The 14,105-nt window shown below is 35.8% G+C and overlaps 3 protein-coding genes across 3 annotated transcripts in view; all 3 read right to left on the reverse strand.

The window, feature by feature from the left end:
* The window catches only part of LOC134741530 (uncharacterized oxidoreductase YrbE-like), a 445,968-nt gene that overhangs the window by 322,458 nt on the left and 109,405 nt on the right, over positions 1 to 14,105 (reverse strand). The window lies entirely within an intron of this gene.
* Positions 43 to 7,196, reverse strand: LOC134741542 (CCR4-NOT transcription complex subunit 7-like). Its single transcript, XM_063674366.1, has 8 exons — positions 7,055 to 7,196; positions 6,683 to 6,973; positions 5,445 to 5,554; positions 4,606 to 4,719; positions 3,693 to 3,811; positions 2,807 to 2,964; positions 2,200 to 2,340; positions 43 to 1,797 (listed from the first exon to the last, which is right to left on the reverse strand). Exons 2-8 carry the CDS (start codon positions 6,800 to 6,802, stop codon positions 1,702 to 1,704), a joined length of 858 nt encoding a protein of 285 aa, XP_063530436.1. The 5' UTR covers positions 6,803 to 6,973; positions 7,055 to 7,196; the 3' UTR covers positions 43 to 1,701.
* Positions 8,440 to 9,483, reverse strand: LOC134741868 (uncharacterized). Its single transcript, XM_063674761.1, has 2 exons — positions 9,299 to 9,483; positions 8,440 to 9,000 (listed from the first exon to the last, which is right to left on the reverse strand). Exons 1-2 carry the CDS (start codon positions 9,332 to 9,334, stop codon positions 8,476 to 8,478), a joined length of 561 nt encoding a protein of 186 aa, XP_063530831.1. The 5' UTR covers positions 9,335 to 9,483; the 3' UTR covers positions 8,440 to 8,475.

Consider the following 14,105-nt stretch of genomic DNA (forward strand, 5'->3'; position numbering starts at 1 on the left):
TTACTCATTAACAAGCTCAATAATAATAATACATTTGGTCGATGATTATAAATTGTACTCAGATTTTTATTACTTGTAGTATAAATACATAAATTGGAGAATGTCAATTTGAATAATTATTGTTTCTAGTATGTTGATGCCCATTTCACGAAAACTTGTAAAGCGCGGTTCAGATTTGTCTGTCGTGTTGTGTTGTGTCGTGACGCATATCGTTTTCATACATTTAATATGGTTGCGTTCACATTTAGAATAATAATAATAATAAATCCGTTTATTAAAAGACAACATAGGTCCACACATTATAATGTAAAAAATCACAATTAAAATTAAATTCAATTAAATTAAAACAGAACAGAACAGCAATTTATAAAGAATACACGCACGCTGCGTCTGACAAATGTGCACGCAATCATATTAAATGTATGAAATCGATATGCGTCACGACACAACACGACACGACAGACAAATGTGAAACGGGCTTAAGGGTGGTATCCCACCTGTCCAGGTGGAATACCATCCTAACTTACAACAAGCGGAAGTCCAGTCTAATGGACTTTTACCATAACGAGTTAACAAGGAAAATAAAAAATAAACGAGATCAAAGCTGGTGGACATTTACACATTTTAATAATAAATCTAAATTATATTATAATCAATTCTTCTATTTTTATAAAACTGAGCGTTCGTTTGTTGGCCTTCAGCGGACCCTCCACTCTCTGAATTCGGCGGAATTATTCAGATTCAATTTATGTTGCCGCCACAGTCTGGATGTGCTCCGGAACGTAACGAACGTTCATTGGTGTTCGCTAAATCGTCCAGACAGGACCAGGACCAACGAAGGCCTTTCGTTCGGCCTTTACTCGCAACTAATCAAAAATCTGATCTGTACTGGCATCTCAAAAACCATGATATTTACTTGGAGTGTTCAGCTAGCGCTTAAAACTATTTCAGTTTATATATTTTAATTTGATATCCCAACATCAAGAACGCCATTCTATCGCTATTCGTTTGTTTTTGACAGCCGCCATGTCACACTGACTCGCAGTTATTAACAAAAATTAATCTTATTTAAAAAAAATATAGGATAATTTTACACAGATCAACCTATTATTTCGGTCGGTGAAACGTATGAACTACATATATTATGGAAACTGCACATCGCATTAAATTAATGTGGCTAAACGCGCTGTATAGGCTTCATATTATACTCTCCGTTACCTATCTAAGGGCCACTTGCACCATTCACTAACCCATGGTTAACCAGGAACCTGGAATTACCATTACAATTTGACACTAGGTTAACGGTTTAACCCCGGGTTAGTGGGACGGTGCAAGTGTCGCTTAGTCAGCCTGAATTAAACCTAAGCATAGAGAACAATAAGTAAGCATCGAGTGCTCACTCCATTCATTGCAAAAAAAACTTATTAAATTAATAATAATCAGTATAAAAAGTGATCTTTCTTAAAACTTACTTAATGAGCTGTTTTAAACGAGCTTCAATTTTATTAATATCATATCTCCCGTACAAACTACTATTAATGGCGGTCAGTAAGAGTAGCCACGTATGGGGCGATCAGTATGCTTACTTAATGCTCTATGGTCTAAGGCATATGCTCATTGAATTATAAATTTTCTAGACTAAATAGGATATTATACATGATAAGGATGAATATAAGATTGCAAACGTCCCGTCCGTCGAGTTCACGGCGTGGAGCCGGCGTCGTCGGTGGAGCCCGCCGGCGCGCCCAGCCCGTACAGGTGCCCGCTCGTGCTCTCGATGTTGCCGTCGAAGAATATCTGACCAACATTACACCTAATGTCGTTATTCATTATATTTGTCGGAATCTAACAAACCTTTGATAATCGTCATTTTGACATATCTGTTGGAAACACAGGCGTATTCGGATTTCAATAATAGGGAGTTTACTGCGATGTTCTGCCGCCAGAGTGCAGCACTCGTGCACATGCTAAACCATAGAGTAACATATACATACTATGCCTTACTACTATTACTAAAAACAACCTACGTAAAAAAAATGTTAAATGCTAACAAAATCAGTCATATTTGTTTCGCATTTTTTTATTAAACTTTAGCTATGTTGTCAGTAATGTTAAAACGTATTATATGCTGCCCTCGCACGCGCACGCGCACGCATATCTATGGTATGCTTTTAGGTTTAGTCTGTGGATTTAGTGTACCTCTTTGATCTTGAAGAAGGCCATGCCGGTGAGGTGCGAGTCGGAGCCGGCCTGGTGCTGCGGCCCCACGCGCCGGAGCTCCAGCTGATCTGCTACCTCTTGTAGCCCCCCTTTCAGGTTCTTGCATAATTTCATTAAGTACTGAAATATAAAAAGGTACAATGAGAAATGACTGCATTTTAATCTTAAACGTTTTTTCTCCTCCAGCTCAAGCCGAAAAGTTTAGCTACGTGATATTTAGCTCTGTGGCTCTACGACATGATATTAGCTGAATATATCAATTCAGAAACTGTTACCATTTGACCCACTCATATACTTTTAAATAAAATTAGCATAACTATAGGTGTTAAATGAATACGGGTAATTTTTAAGTAAGTACAAATTTATGGTGGTACCAGTAATTGTACGGTAGTGACAGCCTTAACGCCCTTTTGATGATAAACATTGTAGAAGCCCAAAACAAAATATTATTCATACAACAGTAACACAGACTAAATTGTAAATATAGAAGAACATTTATTCTCTTGGAAATAGTAGTTTCACTAGATGGCGTGGCGTACTCTTAGGGCTAACTATTAAGTATAAAAACAAAAAAAAAGCAACTTACTTTGACATCATAAACAGTTGGAAAATACAACCGTAGACTTTCAAAGAAATCATTCTCATCCTGAGGCAAATTTTGATCTGTCAGCAGCTTTAGTAGGTATCCAAAATCGTAGCCGGAGTGAAAGCTCAACCAGTTAATGTTATCCATTAATACTATGCCTGAAATAAATGATACAAAAATTATTAAAAATATCTTTTTAATAAACCAATGTCTATACCGTCGATGACTCTATAATTCGTGCATTTGTGAAGTATATAGTCAATGTAGGGCTTTTAGGGTTCCGTACCCAAAGGGTAAAAACGGGACCCTATTACTAAGACTCCGCTGTCCGTCTGTCCATCGTCTGTCCGTCTGTCTATCTGTCACCAGGCTATATCTCATGAACCGTGATAGCTAGACAGTTGAAATTTTCACAGGGGATGTATTTCTGTTGCCGCTATAACAACAAATACTAAAAAGTACGGAACCCTCCGTGCGCGAGTCCGACTCGCACTTGGCCGGTTTTTTATGGACGGGGAGACCGTCCATAGTGCAAGAACTCTCGTATTTGTATACGCACGTCGCTCAGACACAGTCAGAAAGGAAGCTTCGCTCCTTCTGCTCCACCGCCCATCTGTAAGTGGGGTATGTGTTCAAACGTAAGAGTTAGAAGCGACGAAAAACCACGTAGACGGTATTACCTGATAGGATAGACGGTCTTTGCCTCATTGACCTTAGCTAATAAGAGGCCCTAACATCAATAAATTCCTCTTACCTTACGTGGCTTCCACGATTCTGGCCCACGCAACTTTATGGATGTCTTACAAACCACATTTATGTTAAAACAGGGGTTCCCAATCTTTTTCAGTTATATTCTAACAGTTAGAATACAAAGGAAACAACTAACCTGAAGACATGAGCAGTTCTGCAAACTCTAATGGTTCAATGCCATGCTCCTCATGCTCTCTAAACTGAAGACCAGAATTCTGCAGTAAATCAATGGAGTCCTGTGCATACATATCCTCCCTACAAAAAAATATAAATGCTAAGTATCAAAACAAGGGTACTTATTTACTATGTAATTTTTTATTACGAGTTCCCGATATTTAGGCACAGTCGCACCACAGAATAATTAATGTCGCACATGCAATCTACGCGGATTCTAAAGAAAAATTGATACTAAGTATCTAATATCTACCAAAAACTAAAAAAAAACTGCGAGATTATGTTTTCTGACCAAAGTTCATAGCAAGCACACTAAGCAACTAAACAACTGTCACTCGATACTAAATTCACATATGTGCAGCAATGGTTATCAATTTATTCGATTTTATTTGGTTACCAAAACCCGTATGTGGTAGAAGCACATGTGTAATTATTTTTAGGGGTATAATCACAAATGTGTTTTGTTAAAACCTTATCCAAGTTAAATTTGCGTTTACTGGTTTTTGCATTAGATGCGGAATTTACTTTTAAAGTCAAATCTGCAAAAAGCAGAATAACGAAAAAATGCACATAACGGAATTGGCAATCTCACCGACGACCTACTAAAACAACTATTTCATTTCATAACTTTTTTAGGTACTTATTAAGACGATTCTAACAAGCTCAAAATCAGAATCTTGTGAGGGGTGTCTTTAAATCCTATTTAAATATATCTCGAACATAACTATATGAAATGGACAGGTACTAAGTGGGTACTAAGGATTTGTACAGAAGGAGAAAATTACATCAAAGCAAATTTAGCCAATGAAATATAAATTGCTATTTTTATCTCAGCTAATCTTATCTCCAATAAGATAAACAAATGAAGATCTTACTGCAAATTGAACTTGAAGTTGAACTGCCACGTGGTGCAACCCGGAGGTGTCTTTCCATTCTCATCCATGAATGTTAACCCCAGCTGAATTATCCTCAGCAGATCTACATTACACCTAAAACAGAATTAATGACTTTTCATAAAATGTGGTATTTTCTATAAACAGGGACCTTATTGTCGATAGCGCTTATGCCATTATTAACGATGCTCCGATATAAATACAATGCCGCGCGACGCTGTGCGGCGTAAGCGCCATCGACAATAAGGTCCCTTTTCATAGAAAATGCCCCAAATATTCAGTCTTTATTTACCATCTTATTTTATAATCTACATATTTATGCTACAAATTTGCTGCAAAGATTGGCTACGTCAGTCACCGGAGTACCGGAGAGCGCACCAGCATCGCTCTCAGTGGTAGAAAGCAGTCGCTGCGGCCTTAAACGGATAGGAGGTTATGATGATGAATAAACAGGATATGTAAAGTTTAAGGTCATCCTAATTTCCAGTGTTGTGAATAAAAAAATGCACTTTACAAGCTATAATAAAATTTGTTATATTAATTAATATAATAGTTATGACGACCGGTCTGGCCTAGTGGGTAGTGACCCTGCCTGTGAAGCCGATGGTCCTGGGTTCGAATCCCGGTAAGGGCATTTATTTGTGTGATGAGCACAGATATTTGTTCCTGAGTCATGGGTGTTTTCTATGTATTTAAGTATTTATATATTATGTATATCGTTGTCTGAGTACCCATAACACAAGCCTCCTTGGGCTTACCGTGGGACTTAGTCCATCTGTGTAAAAATAATGTCCTATAATATTTATATTTATAATAGTTACCTGAGTAGTTGGTACTGATAATCTGCTGTGGATCTGAATTCACCAATAGGCCTCGCCACCACTCCTGGAAACTCTGTGTCCATCGCCACCCAGTGGTACTTTTGCACGATCTGATGAACACCCATTTTTTAAAATATATATCACAATGTGAAAATCTACTTACAAAAGCTCCTCAACCTCCTAAACCCAAACTCGGGGTTGCAGAACTGGTGACTTGTTAGCTGCATGTGGTTATTTAGACCATAGAGTAACTTATACTAGAGCGGTACTGTCATAGTAAATTTTGTAACCCCAGTAAATTCACTGCCATCTGTCGACACACTTTAAAACTAAAAATGAAGATTTATAAAAATACGATAAAATGTATTTACATACATACATACATACATATAATCACGCCTATTTCCCGGAGGGGTAGGCAGAGACCACGGATTTCCACTTGCTACGATCCTGACATACCTCTTTCGCTTCCTTCACTTTCATAACATTCCTCATACACGCTCGCCGGTTTAGGGTGCTCTTGACCTGGCCTTTCTTCAGGATTTCCCCGATCTGATCAGAGAAAGTCCGCCGAGGTCTGCCCCTTCCAACTTTAAATTTTTTATTTGCATTAATTATTTTTATGATTTTGACCCATGTTCTTTCACTGATATGCGTTAAAATTGTTAAATAACAAACGAAACTGTCAACGCCATCTATACGACAGTAGGTCAAAGCTAGTAGCACCCTCTGAACGAGAATCAAATTTTCGTGATTTTCGAGGCACGTTTTTTCCTTAGACTGTATCCATCTATTACGGAGTTATATCTATCTTTGTTTAGACTTATTGTTATAGTTATTTGAATATCCCAAAAATTGTTCTTTCAATATACTTAGGGCCACTTGCACCATCTCACAAACCGGGATTAATGGGTTAAACCTGGAGTTACCATGGTTACTAGTACATTTTGACAATGGGTTAATGCTTTAACCAGTTAACCCCGGGTTAGTGGGATGGTGCTTATTTACCTCCAATCAAATAAACATTTGTCGCTTTTTGAGATTTTGAAACTGCTGATGCTAAACCCAAAACAAATATTTCTATTACTTTAGAGTAATTGTTTAATATACACCACAGAATGTTTTTTTTATGTACATTCATGTTTTATATGTCCAATATTTTTACACACCACTGATGATGTTTTAGTTATTTGAGGAGCAGCTATAATACAAGGATTTATACGTAATAAAAAATATACCTTTCGAATAACACGAAATTCCTCATGGAGATTATGGTTCCAAACATTTTTGATTGTACAGTTATCTTTCACTGAATTCATATTAACGCTGAAACTAGCGGTTGGCATTTGTAGAATCATAGCTTCTGGCACGTTAGCGTAACAGCGGATAAGCACAATATTGCGATGCGCAAACTTGAAAGTGAATGAATTACACCACTTTGTTTCTTTTGTATATATCGTTTTCGGAAGGGCAAAACTGCTGCTTTCCTTTTTCAAAATGTTGACTGCAATTAGATTAGCCAGGGGCACCTGCGCAGAGATTTATTAAAATCAATAAATAAGCCGGGAATAAAAGCGTGTGATTATTTATGTTTACCAGGCTATGCCGACCTTATTTGAAGCAAAAGTACTTTGTTTCTTATATATATATATATTTTTAATTTCAACACTGTTACTGTATATTACACAATTAACTAGCCTAGTGCTATTTGAGACTTAAATATCTTAATTTAAATTTGCCATTGCAGTTGCATTCTTTCTTACTTTGTAACTGCTGTGCTCATTACAGTTACACTGACGTTAGTTTGACAGTGACAAATGGAAGACTTTTTTTTTCGTCCATCTGGACAGGCTAAAGCTCTAAGCCATGGAGACTATATAAAGGAGCCAAATCTCTATGTATGAAAAGTGTCCATCAAAAAACAGTAATTAGGCGGCGCCACCATACACCGAAATACTACCAAAAACAACTAACGTAATTTGGTCGGGTTATTTGTTGCCTTCATGTTATACTCATGTCCCAGAGCCTAACTAGCGCCACCGGAGAGATTAGGAAATATTATTTAAAGCTGATAGCGGTCACTTTTGCAACAATTCTTCCATAAGAGATTGGCATCCTTTCTATACCATCCATACTCTAAGCCATACTGCCTTCAAACGTAAGACTACTTTTTTAAAAGGGTCTATACATGTAATGGGCTCTACAGACCCTACTGAACATTGCTTCAATTCAAACTTCAATTGCTTGCGATATATAGTCTGGCCAACCCAATTTGATTTGTCAGTAGTTAAGAACAAGAAAACTCATCCCTTTCTTTTGGGTGCTTGCTAGTACTAGCGTGACAAAAACAGTATGATTCTCTCTGTCTCAATTTATACACATTGCGGCATTTTGATCGATCGATTATTTTCGTTGTTAGCACGAAAATCTAAGTTTCGTTATCTGCCTCTCTATTGCTCGAATAAGCAAGGGCGATAGAGAGGCAGATCCCAATATAAACTTACATGGCGATCCCAATATAAACTTTTGTACGTGTGCACGTTTAATGAAATTGACGCCAATTTAGTTTATGATCAAATTTGTCCCACATGCCTTTAGATATAGTGCTTGATACCTGCACCTTAATTCAGAATCTAAAGCGCCCTCCACACTCGTGCGCAGCCTATTTTTTTTTTCTTACATAGGGTCGGGAGGGGGTCAAAATCTGGCAAAAATCGTCTTACGTAGTAAATGAATGGCACCTAAGTACCTAATTGTAGTCCTGAGGTGTAGTCTGACTGTACTAACTAGAAACAAATTTTTAATGTACCTATTAGTTAGGATTTGGTTAGGATCCTAGTTACGCTTATGATGATAGTTAGGCATACTAAATAAGTAAGATGCATCAAGGCCTTTAGATCATTTAGTGGTAATAATGGTATAACAATTTCGTTACGCCTACTAAAGTGTTTTAGTCATAACTATTCGTTTCTGAAGGAGGTGAACGTGCTACAATCAAAACAATTAGTATAACAACTCAAATACAATGTATTCATAAAGCTAGACCAACCAATAAATATACAAGTATAGCATACTTATAGCACAGGTTAACTGCGCTATTCGTAGAGGTATTACTCGATTCCTGACTCGGCATAGCATCAACAACGTTCGGTTTTCCATCGTTGTCACAAGTGAACATCGTGCTGTTGACACAAACACCTTCTACAGGACTATAGAGAGTGTCTGCGGGGCACTGTATTAGTCTGGCGGTAGCGAGTTGGTTTAGTCCTTGCACGCAAGCAACATACATGGTGCAATTCATGTCTTTGCTTCCCTTAAAGTTTCCTACGCTAATGCAATTGTACTCCGGATAGCACTGGTAGCTGGTCACGTTCGTACACTGGTTGTCTACGTGGCTGTAGACAAAGTTATCAGGACAGCTGAGGTCTATCTGCGTGTAAACATCTGGAGCGCCTTCAAGACACATTGTGTATCCTTGGCAGTTAGGCACGTTCTCGTTCGGAAATCGTCCGCGGGCCGAGCAGCTAATAGCTTCACTGACGTCGCTCAATAAGCCCTGCAATGGAAACGCTAATCCTTTATCTGCTTAACAGTTTAATTGGCCCCTAAATCTAGGTAATAACGATCTAAATTGTTAGATTACAAGAAAGAAAACAACGCATGTTCTTGATGTGTTAAACGAATATGACTCATTGATATCTACTGTAGGCTAAACAATCAGCACTAAAATAAACGCAATGAATAACGAAATCTATAAAAACTGTCAATGTTACATATATTCTTAAATTAATCCTAAATATTAATTTATATTGAATTGAGATTTTAAGATTTTACTACGAGAACAAAAGACTTACTATGATAAACACTGTAAAAATCCAAACTCGTGTCATTTTGAAAATAAAAGACGTAAATTTATCCCAAACCCGTAGTGAACCTTGGAAGACAATACTTAGTTAAACGACAGCTTAACTTTTTAAAATAAAGTAATTAACGAGTAACACTTCCATTTATCTCTTACGAGATAAAACAAGTACCCACTGAGAGAGCCTTTTTAGTACTGTCTCAGCCTAACTTTGTTACTTTTTGTGAATTTGTTATCGATACATTTGTATTCCGAAATAGATGGCTTAAATTTTGAAATATTTAACATAGATTTCAAAGTACATCCGGATAATTTGTTTTTGTAATAAACGGAAAAAAAGAAAGAGGTAGGTGCTAGATAGAGTAGGGTTTTTGATGTTGCAGTGGTCGAAACTTGACGCTTGTGGTGGTGGAAACTGGGGCCGAAGCTTGTGGGTACTCTACATACCTTTGAATACCTACTTACTAGAATTAAATTAACCTAGTTTTAATTTAGTGTAACTTAAAAATCCTTAAAAATATATATATTTCAAAGAAAAGGCTTGAGGAAAGAAATAAATGGAGATTGTTTAAACGACGACATCACAGCTCTTATTTTATAATGGTCAGTAAACTTCAAAAACTTTTAAAAGTTCGCTGAATTAGCTGAACATAAATGCATTTATTAACAAAATGTGACTTGCGGAGATTTCAATTTCAATTAGTAGTGTTAGTATGTACATCAAATCATAAAATTAATTAATGTAGTGACACAATTGTAATTTGAGATAAGTACACATAATACATGAAAATAAATAACAAACCAATAATACATTACGAGTACCTAAATATAATAATCTAGGTAATCTAGGTGCACCATTCCTCAACAACTGGTGCCGCGACTAGTCATACTTGTTATGAACAAAATGCTGCACTTCATGATAAAAGCAAGCCGCTCTGCACAGTGATAGTAGGGACCAAACTGAGCGATTTGACCCGCAGCAGCGGCAGTTTCACCCCTTAGGAACATAGATGGCGCCACTTCTTTAAAAAATATTTCAAAAAATTCTACAAGCTAAACCAATGAACCGATTTAAATGTTTAATATCTCAAATGAAAGCGCATTATATACATTACTTTTAAAAAAATACTCAAAAAATATATACTCAATACTTTTGATAAAAACGGGAATTTTAAGTTTGTTTTTTTACTCGATTGATAGTTTTTACTTGATTTCTCAAAAAAATTGTATGGAATATGAATAGTTTAATGCATGTATATATTACTGAATAAATAACAAGTATTATAAAAAACCCGACACCGATATCTCTCATACTCTTCGAAATATGAAAGTTTGAATGTGAGTGTAAATTTCTTCAAGATATATTCCAAATAATTCTACAAGCTAAACTATTCGACCGATTTTAATGTTTAATATCTCAAATAAAAGCTCATTATATATACTACTTATAAAAAGATATTAAAAAAACATATACTGAATACTTTTGGCAAAAAACGGCATCTTAAGTTTTTTTTCTTACTCGATTGATAGTTTTTACTTGATTTCATAAAAAAAAATATGGAACATGAATAGTTTAATAAATATATATATAGTACTGAGTATATAAAAGTATTACAAAAAAACCCGACACCGATACCTTTCATTCTTCGCGAAATATTTAAGTTCAATTATGCACGTTCTTACAAATAAATTCTTTAAAAGAAATCTTCAACCGCAGTAAGTGCACTGATTTTAATATTAAATGTGTCATATGAAAAGAAATCACCCAATTTATTTTAATAAATAAAAAAATTAATAAATAAAAACTGAATAAAGTTTTTTCCTGGTGCTGAACTACAAAAAAAATATAACAAATCTAAAATTAGGAATTATTTTTATTTAAAGTGACTACATTTGTAAACAAAAAACTCAAATGTCCTCTTCGGGTTCACCGGTAGATGTAGAACTGAAAAAAAAAAGTCGTTTTGAGAAGTACTCGTACCATTTGAATACTTCAAAATCACCGATCATACATGAACTGGTTGCTGTAGATTACTGTTGGATAATTTTTGTGCCTGTAGATTCACTGTTGAATTATTTTTGTGCCTAGTTGATTACCATTAAACCTATAATTTTGTGCCAGACCTGTAATCAGTGGTCAGCATGCAAAATAACTCTGGATTGAAAATTACATTAACTTACTTTTGATTTGTACAGCCACCTTTGCATGATTTACACTGGGCTGTGCATGGTAAGCTGACGCGACGACACTCACAACGCATAGTTTCGCAGCCAGATTTGCAGCCACAATGGTCCAAGAGGCTTAATTTCGACCAAATCGCTGTAACTGCCGACCATTCCGGAGTCCAACTCTCTTTTTCCTCAGTCCATCCCTAAGAAGATGGACATGGTATGGAAACTTCTGGTTTCATAGCGTTTCCCCATATATGGCCCGCTTGGTAAGCCGCTCGAAGTGCATGTTTATAGAGAGCAGCTGATGTAGGTGGCAGGCTTGTCACAAGCTTGTTTTTTTGAAGCAAACAAATATTTGTGAACTTCATTTACGTTTATGTGTTCCGTTTGGCCAAACAATAACACAAATCTAGGGTAACTTTATACTAAAATTAAAATATGTAGTTACACACCTGACAACTGACAAAATCAAAAACTTAAAAGTTGACATACTCCTATTTTCCCGTCTTTTTATAGTGGCCAGAGAAAGGCAGCTTGATCTGAACGAATTCTTGGAAGAATTCTTGAATTGTTGTACTGGAGTACGAAAACCAAATTTGTCCACCTTCGTTGTCAGTCAATGGAGGGCGTCGTTCAGGGAACAAATCTGATTTGGCCGAGAAATTAGAACCTGCCAACCCTGCCACCTACATCAGCTGCTCTCTATAAACATGCACTTCGAGCAGCTTACCAAGAGGGCCATATATGGGGAAACGCTCTGAAACCAGAAGTTTCCATACCATGTACATCTTTTTGGGGATGGACTGAGGAAAAAGAGAGTTGGACTCCGGAATGGTCGGCAGTTACCGCGATTTGGTCTCAATTAAGCCTCTTGGACCATTGTGGCTGCAAATCTGGCTGCGAAACTATGCATTGTGGGTGTCGTCGCGTCAGCTGGCCATGCACAGCCCAGTGTAAATCATGCAAATGTGGCTGTACAAATCAAAAGTAAGTTAATGTAATTTTCAATCCAGGGTTATTTTGCATGCTGACCACTAATTATAGGTCTGGCACAAAATTTTAGGTTTAATGGTTATCAACTAGGCACAAAAATAATTCAACAGTAATCTACAGCAACCAGTTCATGTATGATCAGTGATTTTGTAGTATTGGAATGGTACGAGTACTTCAAAACGACTTTTCTTTTTCAGTTTTACATCTACCGGTGAACCATATAATTTGACATCACCTAATAATAATTAGTTGCCCTTTTATTTTTGTATTTAATACACTGACAATTATCTGATTCAATTCGGCTTATATGTATAAAAACTACTAAATTGACCTACTTTTATATTATACACATAGATTTAAGATTAGACCCTAAGTATGCATGTATTATTGCTATGCCCCCACGGGGTCCATGTGGAACTACCAAGAATTTGTAATACCTATAAAACCATGGTTGCAATAAATAAATATGAACCCGAAGAGGACATTTAAGTTTTTTGTTTACAAATGTAGTCACTTTAAATAAAAATAATTCCTAATTTTAGATTTGTTATATTTTTTTTGTAATTCACCACCAGGAAAAAACTTTATTCAGTTTTTATTGATAATTTTTTTATTTATTAAAATAAATTGGGTGATTTCTTTTCATATGACACATTTCATATTAAAATCAGTGCACTTACTGCGGTTGAAGATTTCTTTTAAAGGATTTATTTGTAAGAACGTGCATAATTGAACTTAAATATTTCGTGAAGAATGAAAGGTATCGGTGTCGGGTTTTTTTGTAATACTTTTATATACTCAGTACTATACATATATTTATTAAACTATTCATGTTCCATAATAATTTTTTTAAGAAATCAAGTAAAAACTATCAATCGAGTAAGAAAAATAAATAAAAAGATGCCGTTTTTTGCCAAAAGGGTTCAGTATATGTTTTATGATTATTTTTTATAAGTAATGTATATAATGAGCTTTTATTTGAGATATTAAACATCGAAATCAGTCAAATAGTTAAGCTTGTAGAATTTTTTGAAATATATTTTGAAGAAATTTACACTCACATTCAAACTTTTATATTTCGTGAAGTATGAGAGGTATCGGTGTCGGGTTTTTTTTATAATACTTGTTATTTATTCAGTAATACATACATGCATTAAGCTATTTATGTTCCATACATTTTTTTTGAGAAACCAAGTAAAAACTATCAATCGAGTAAAAAAAAAACTTAAGATGCCGTTTTTTGTCGAAAGTAATCAGTACATATTTTTTGAGTATTTTTTTAAAAGTAATTTATATAATGAGCTTTCATTTGAGATATTAAACATTTAAATCGGTTCATTGGTTTAGCTTGTAGAATTTTTTGAAATATTTTTTAAAGAAGTGGCGCCATCTCTGTTCCTAAGGGGTGAAACTTGCGCTGCTGCGAGTCAAATCACTCAGTTTGGTCCCTACTAGCACTGTGCAAAGCGGCTTGCTTTTATCATGAAGTGCAGCATCCGGGCAAAAAATGGCCATAACAAGTATGACTAGACATGTAGACCGTTCCAGTGCTTGAGTAATGATGCATCCATCTTACTTATATACCGTTTTCAGGATACTCAGTCTCCGCATAAGTGACGCCGATCTTTTTTTAC

This window comes from Cydia strobilella, chromosome 5 (genome assembly GCF_947568885.1).
Source record: "Cydia strobilella chromosome 5, ilCydStro3.1, whole genome shotgun sequence".
Classification (NCBI taxonomy): Eukaryota; Metazoa; Arthropoda; class Insecta; order Lepidoptera; family Tortricidae; genus Cydia; species Cydia strobilella.

What these genes read in the sequence shown, in the direction of transcription:
- LOC134741868 (XM_063674761.1), bottom strand. Translation starts at nt 9,334, where the DNA reads ATGACACGAGTTTGGATTTTTACAGTGTTTATCATA. An exon ending in TTTTTACAGTGTTTATCATA is followed by an intron (nt 9,001 to 9,298) that starts GTAAGTCTTTTG and finishes TTTCCATTGCAG; the next exon opens with GGCTTATTGAGCGACGTCAG.
- LOC134741542 (XM_063674366.1), bottom strand. Translation starts at nt 6,802, where the DNA reads ATGATTCTACAAATGCCAACCGCTAGTTTCAGCGTTAATATGAATTCA. An exon ending in AACTTCAAGTTCAATTTGCA is followed by an intron (nt 3,812 to 4,605) that starts GTAAGATCTTCA and finishes ATTTTTTTGTAG; the next exon opens with GGAGGATATGTATGCACAGG. An exon ending in CAACTGTTTATGATGTCAAA is followed by an intron (nt 2,341 to 2,806) that starts GTAAGTTGCTTT and finishes TTTATATTTCAG; the next exon opens with TACTTAATGAAATTATGCAA.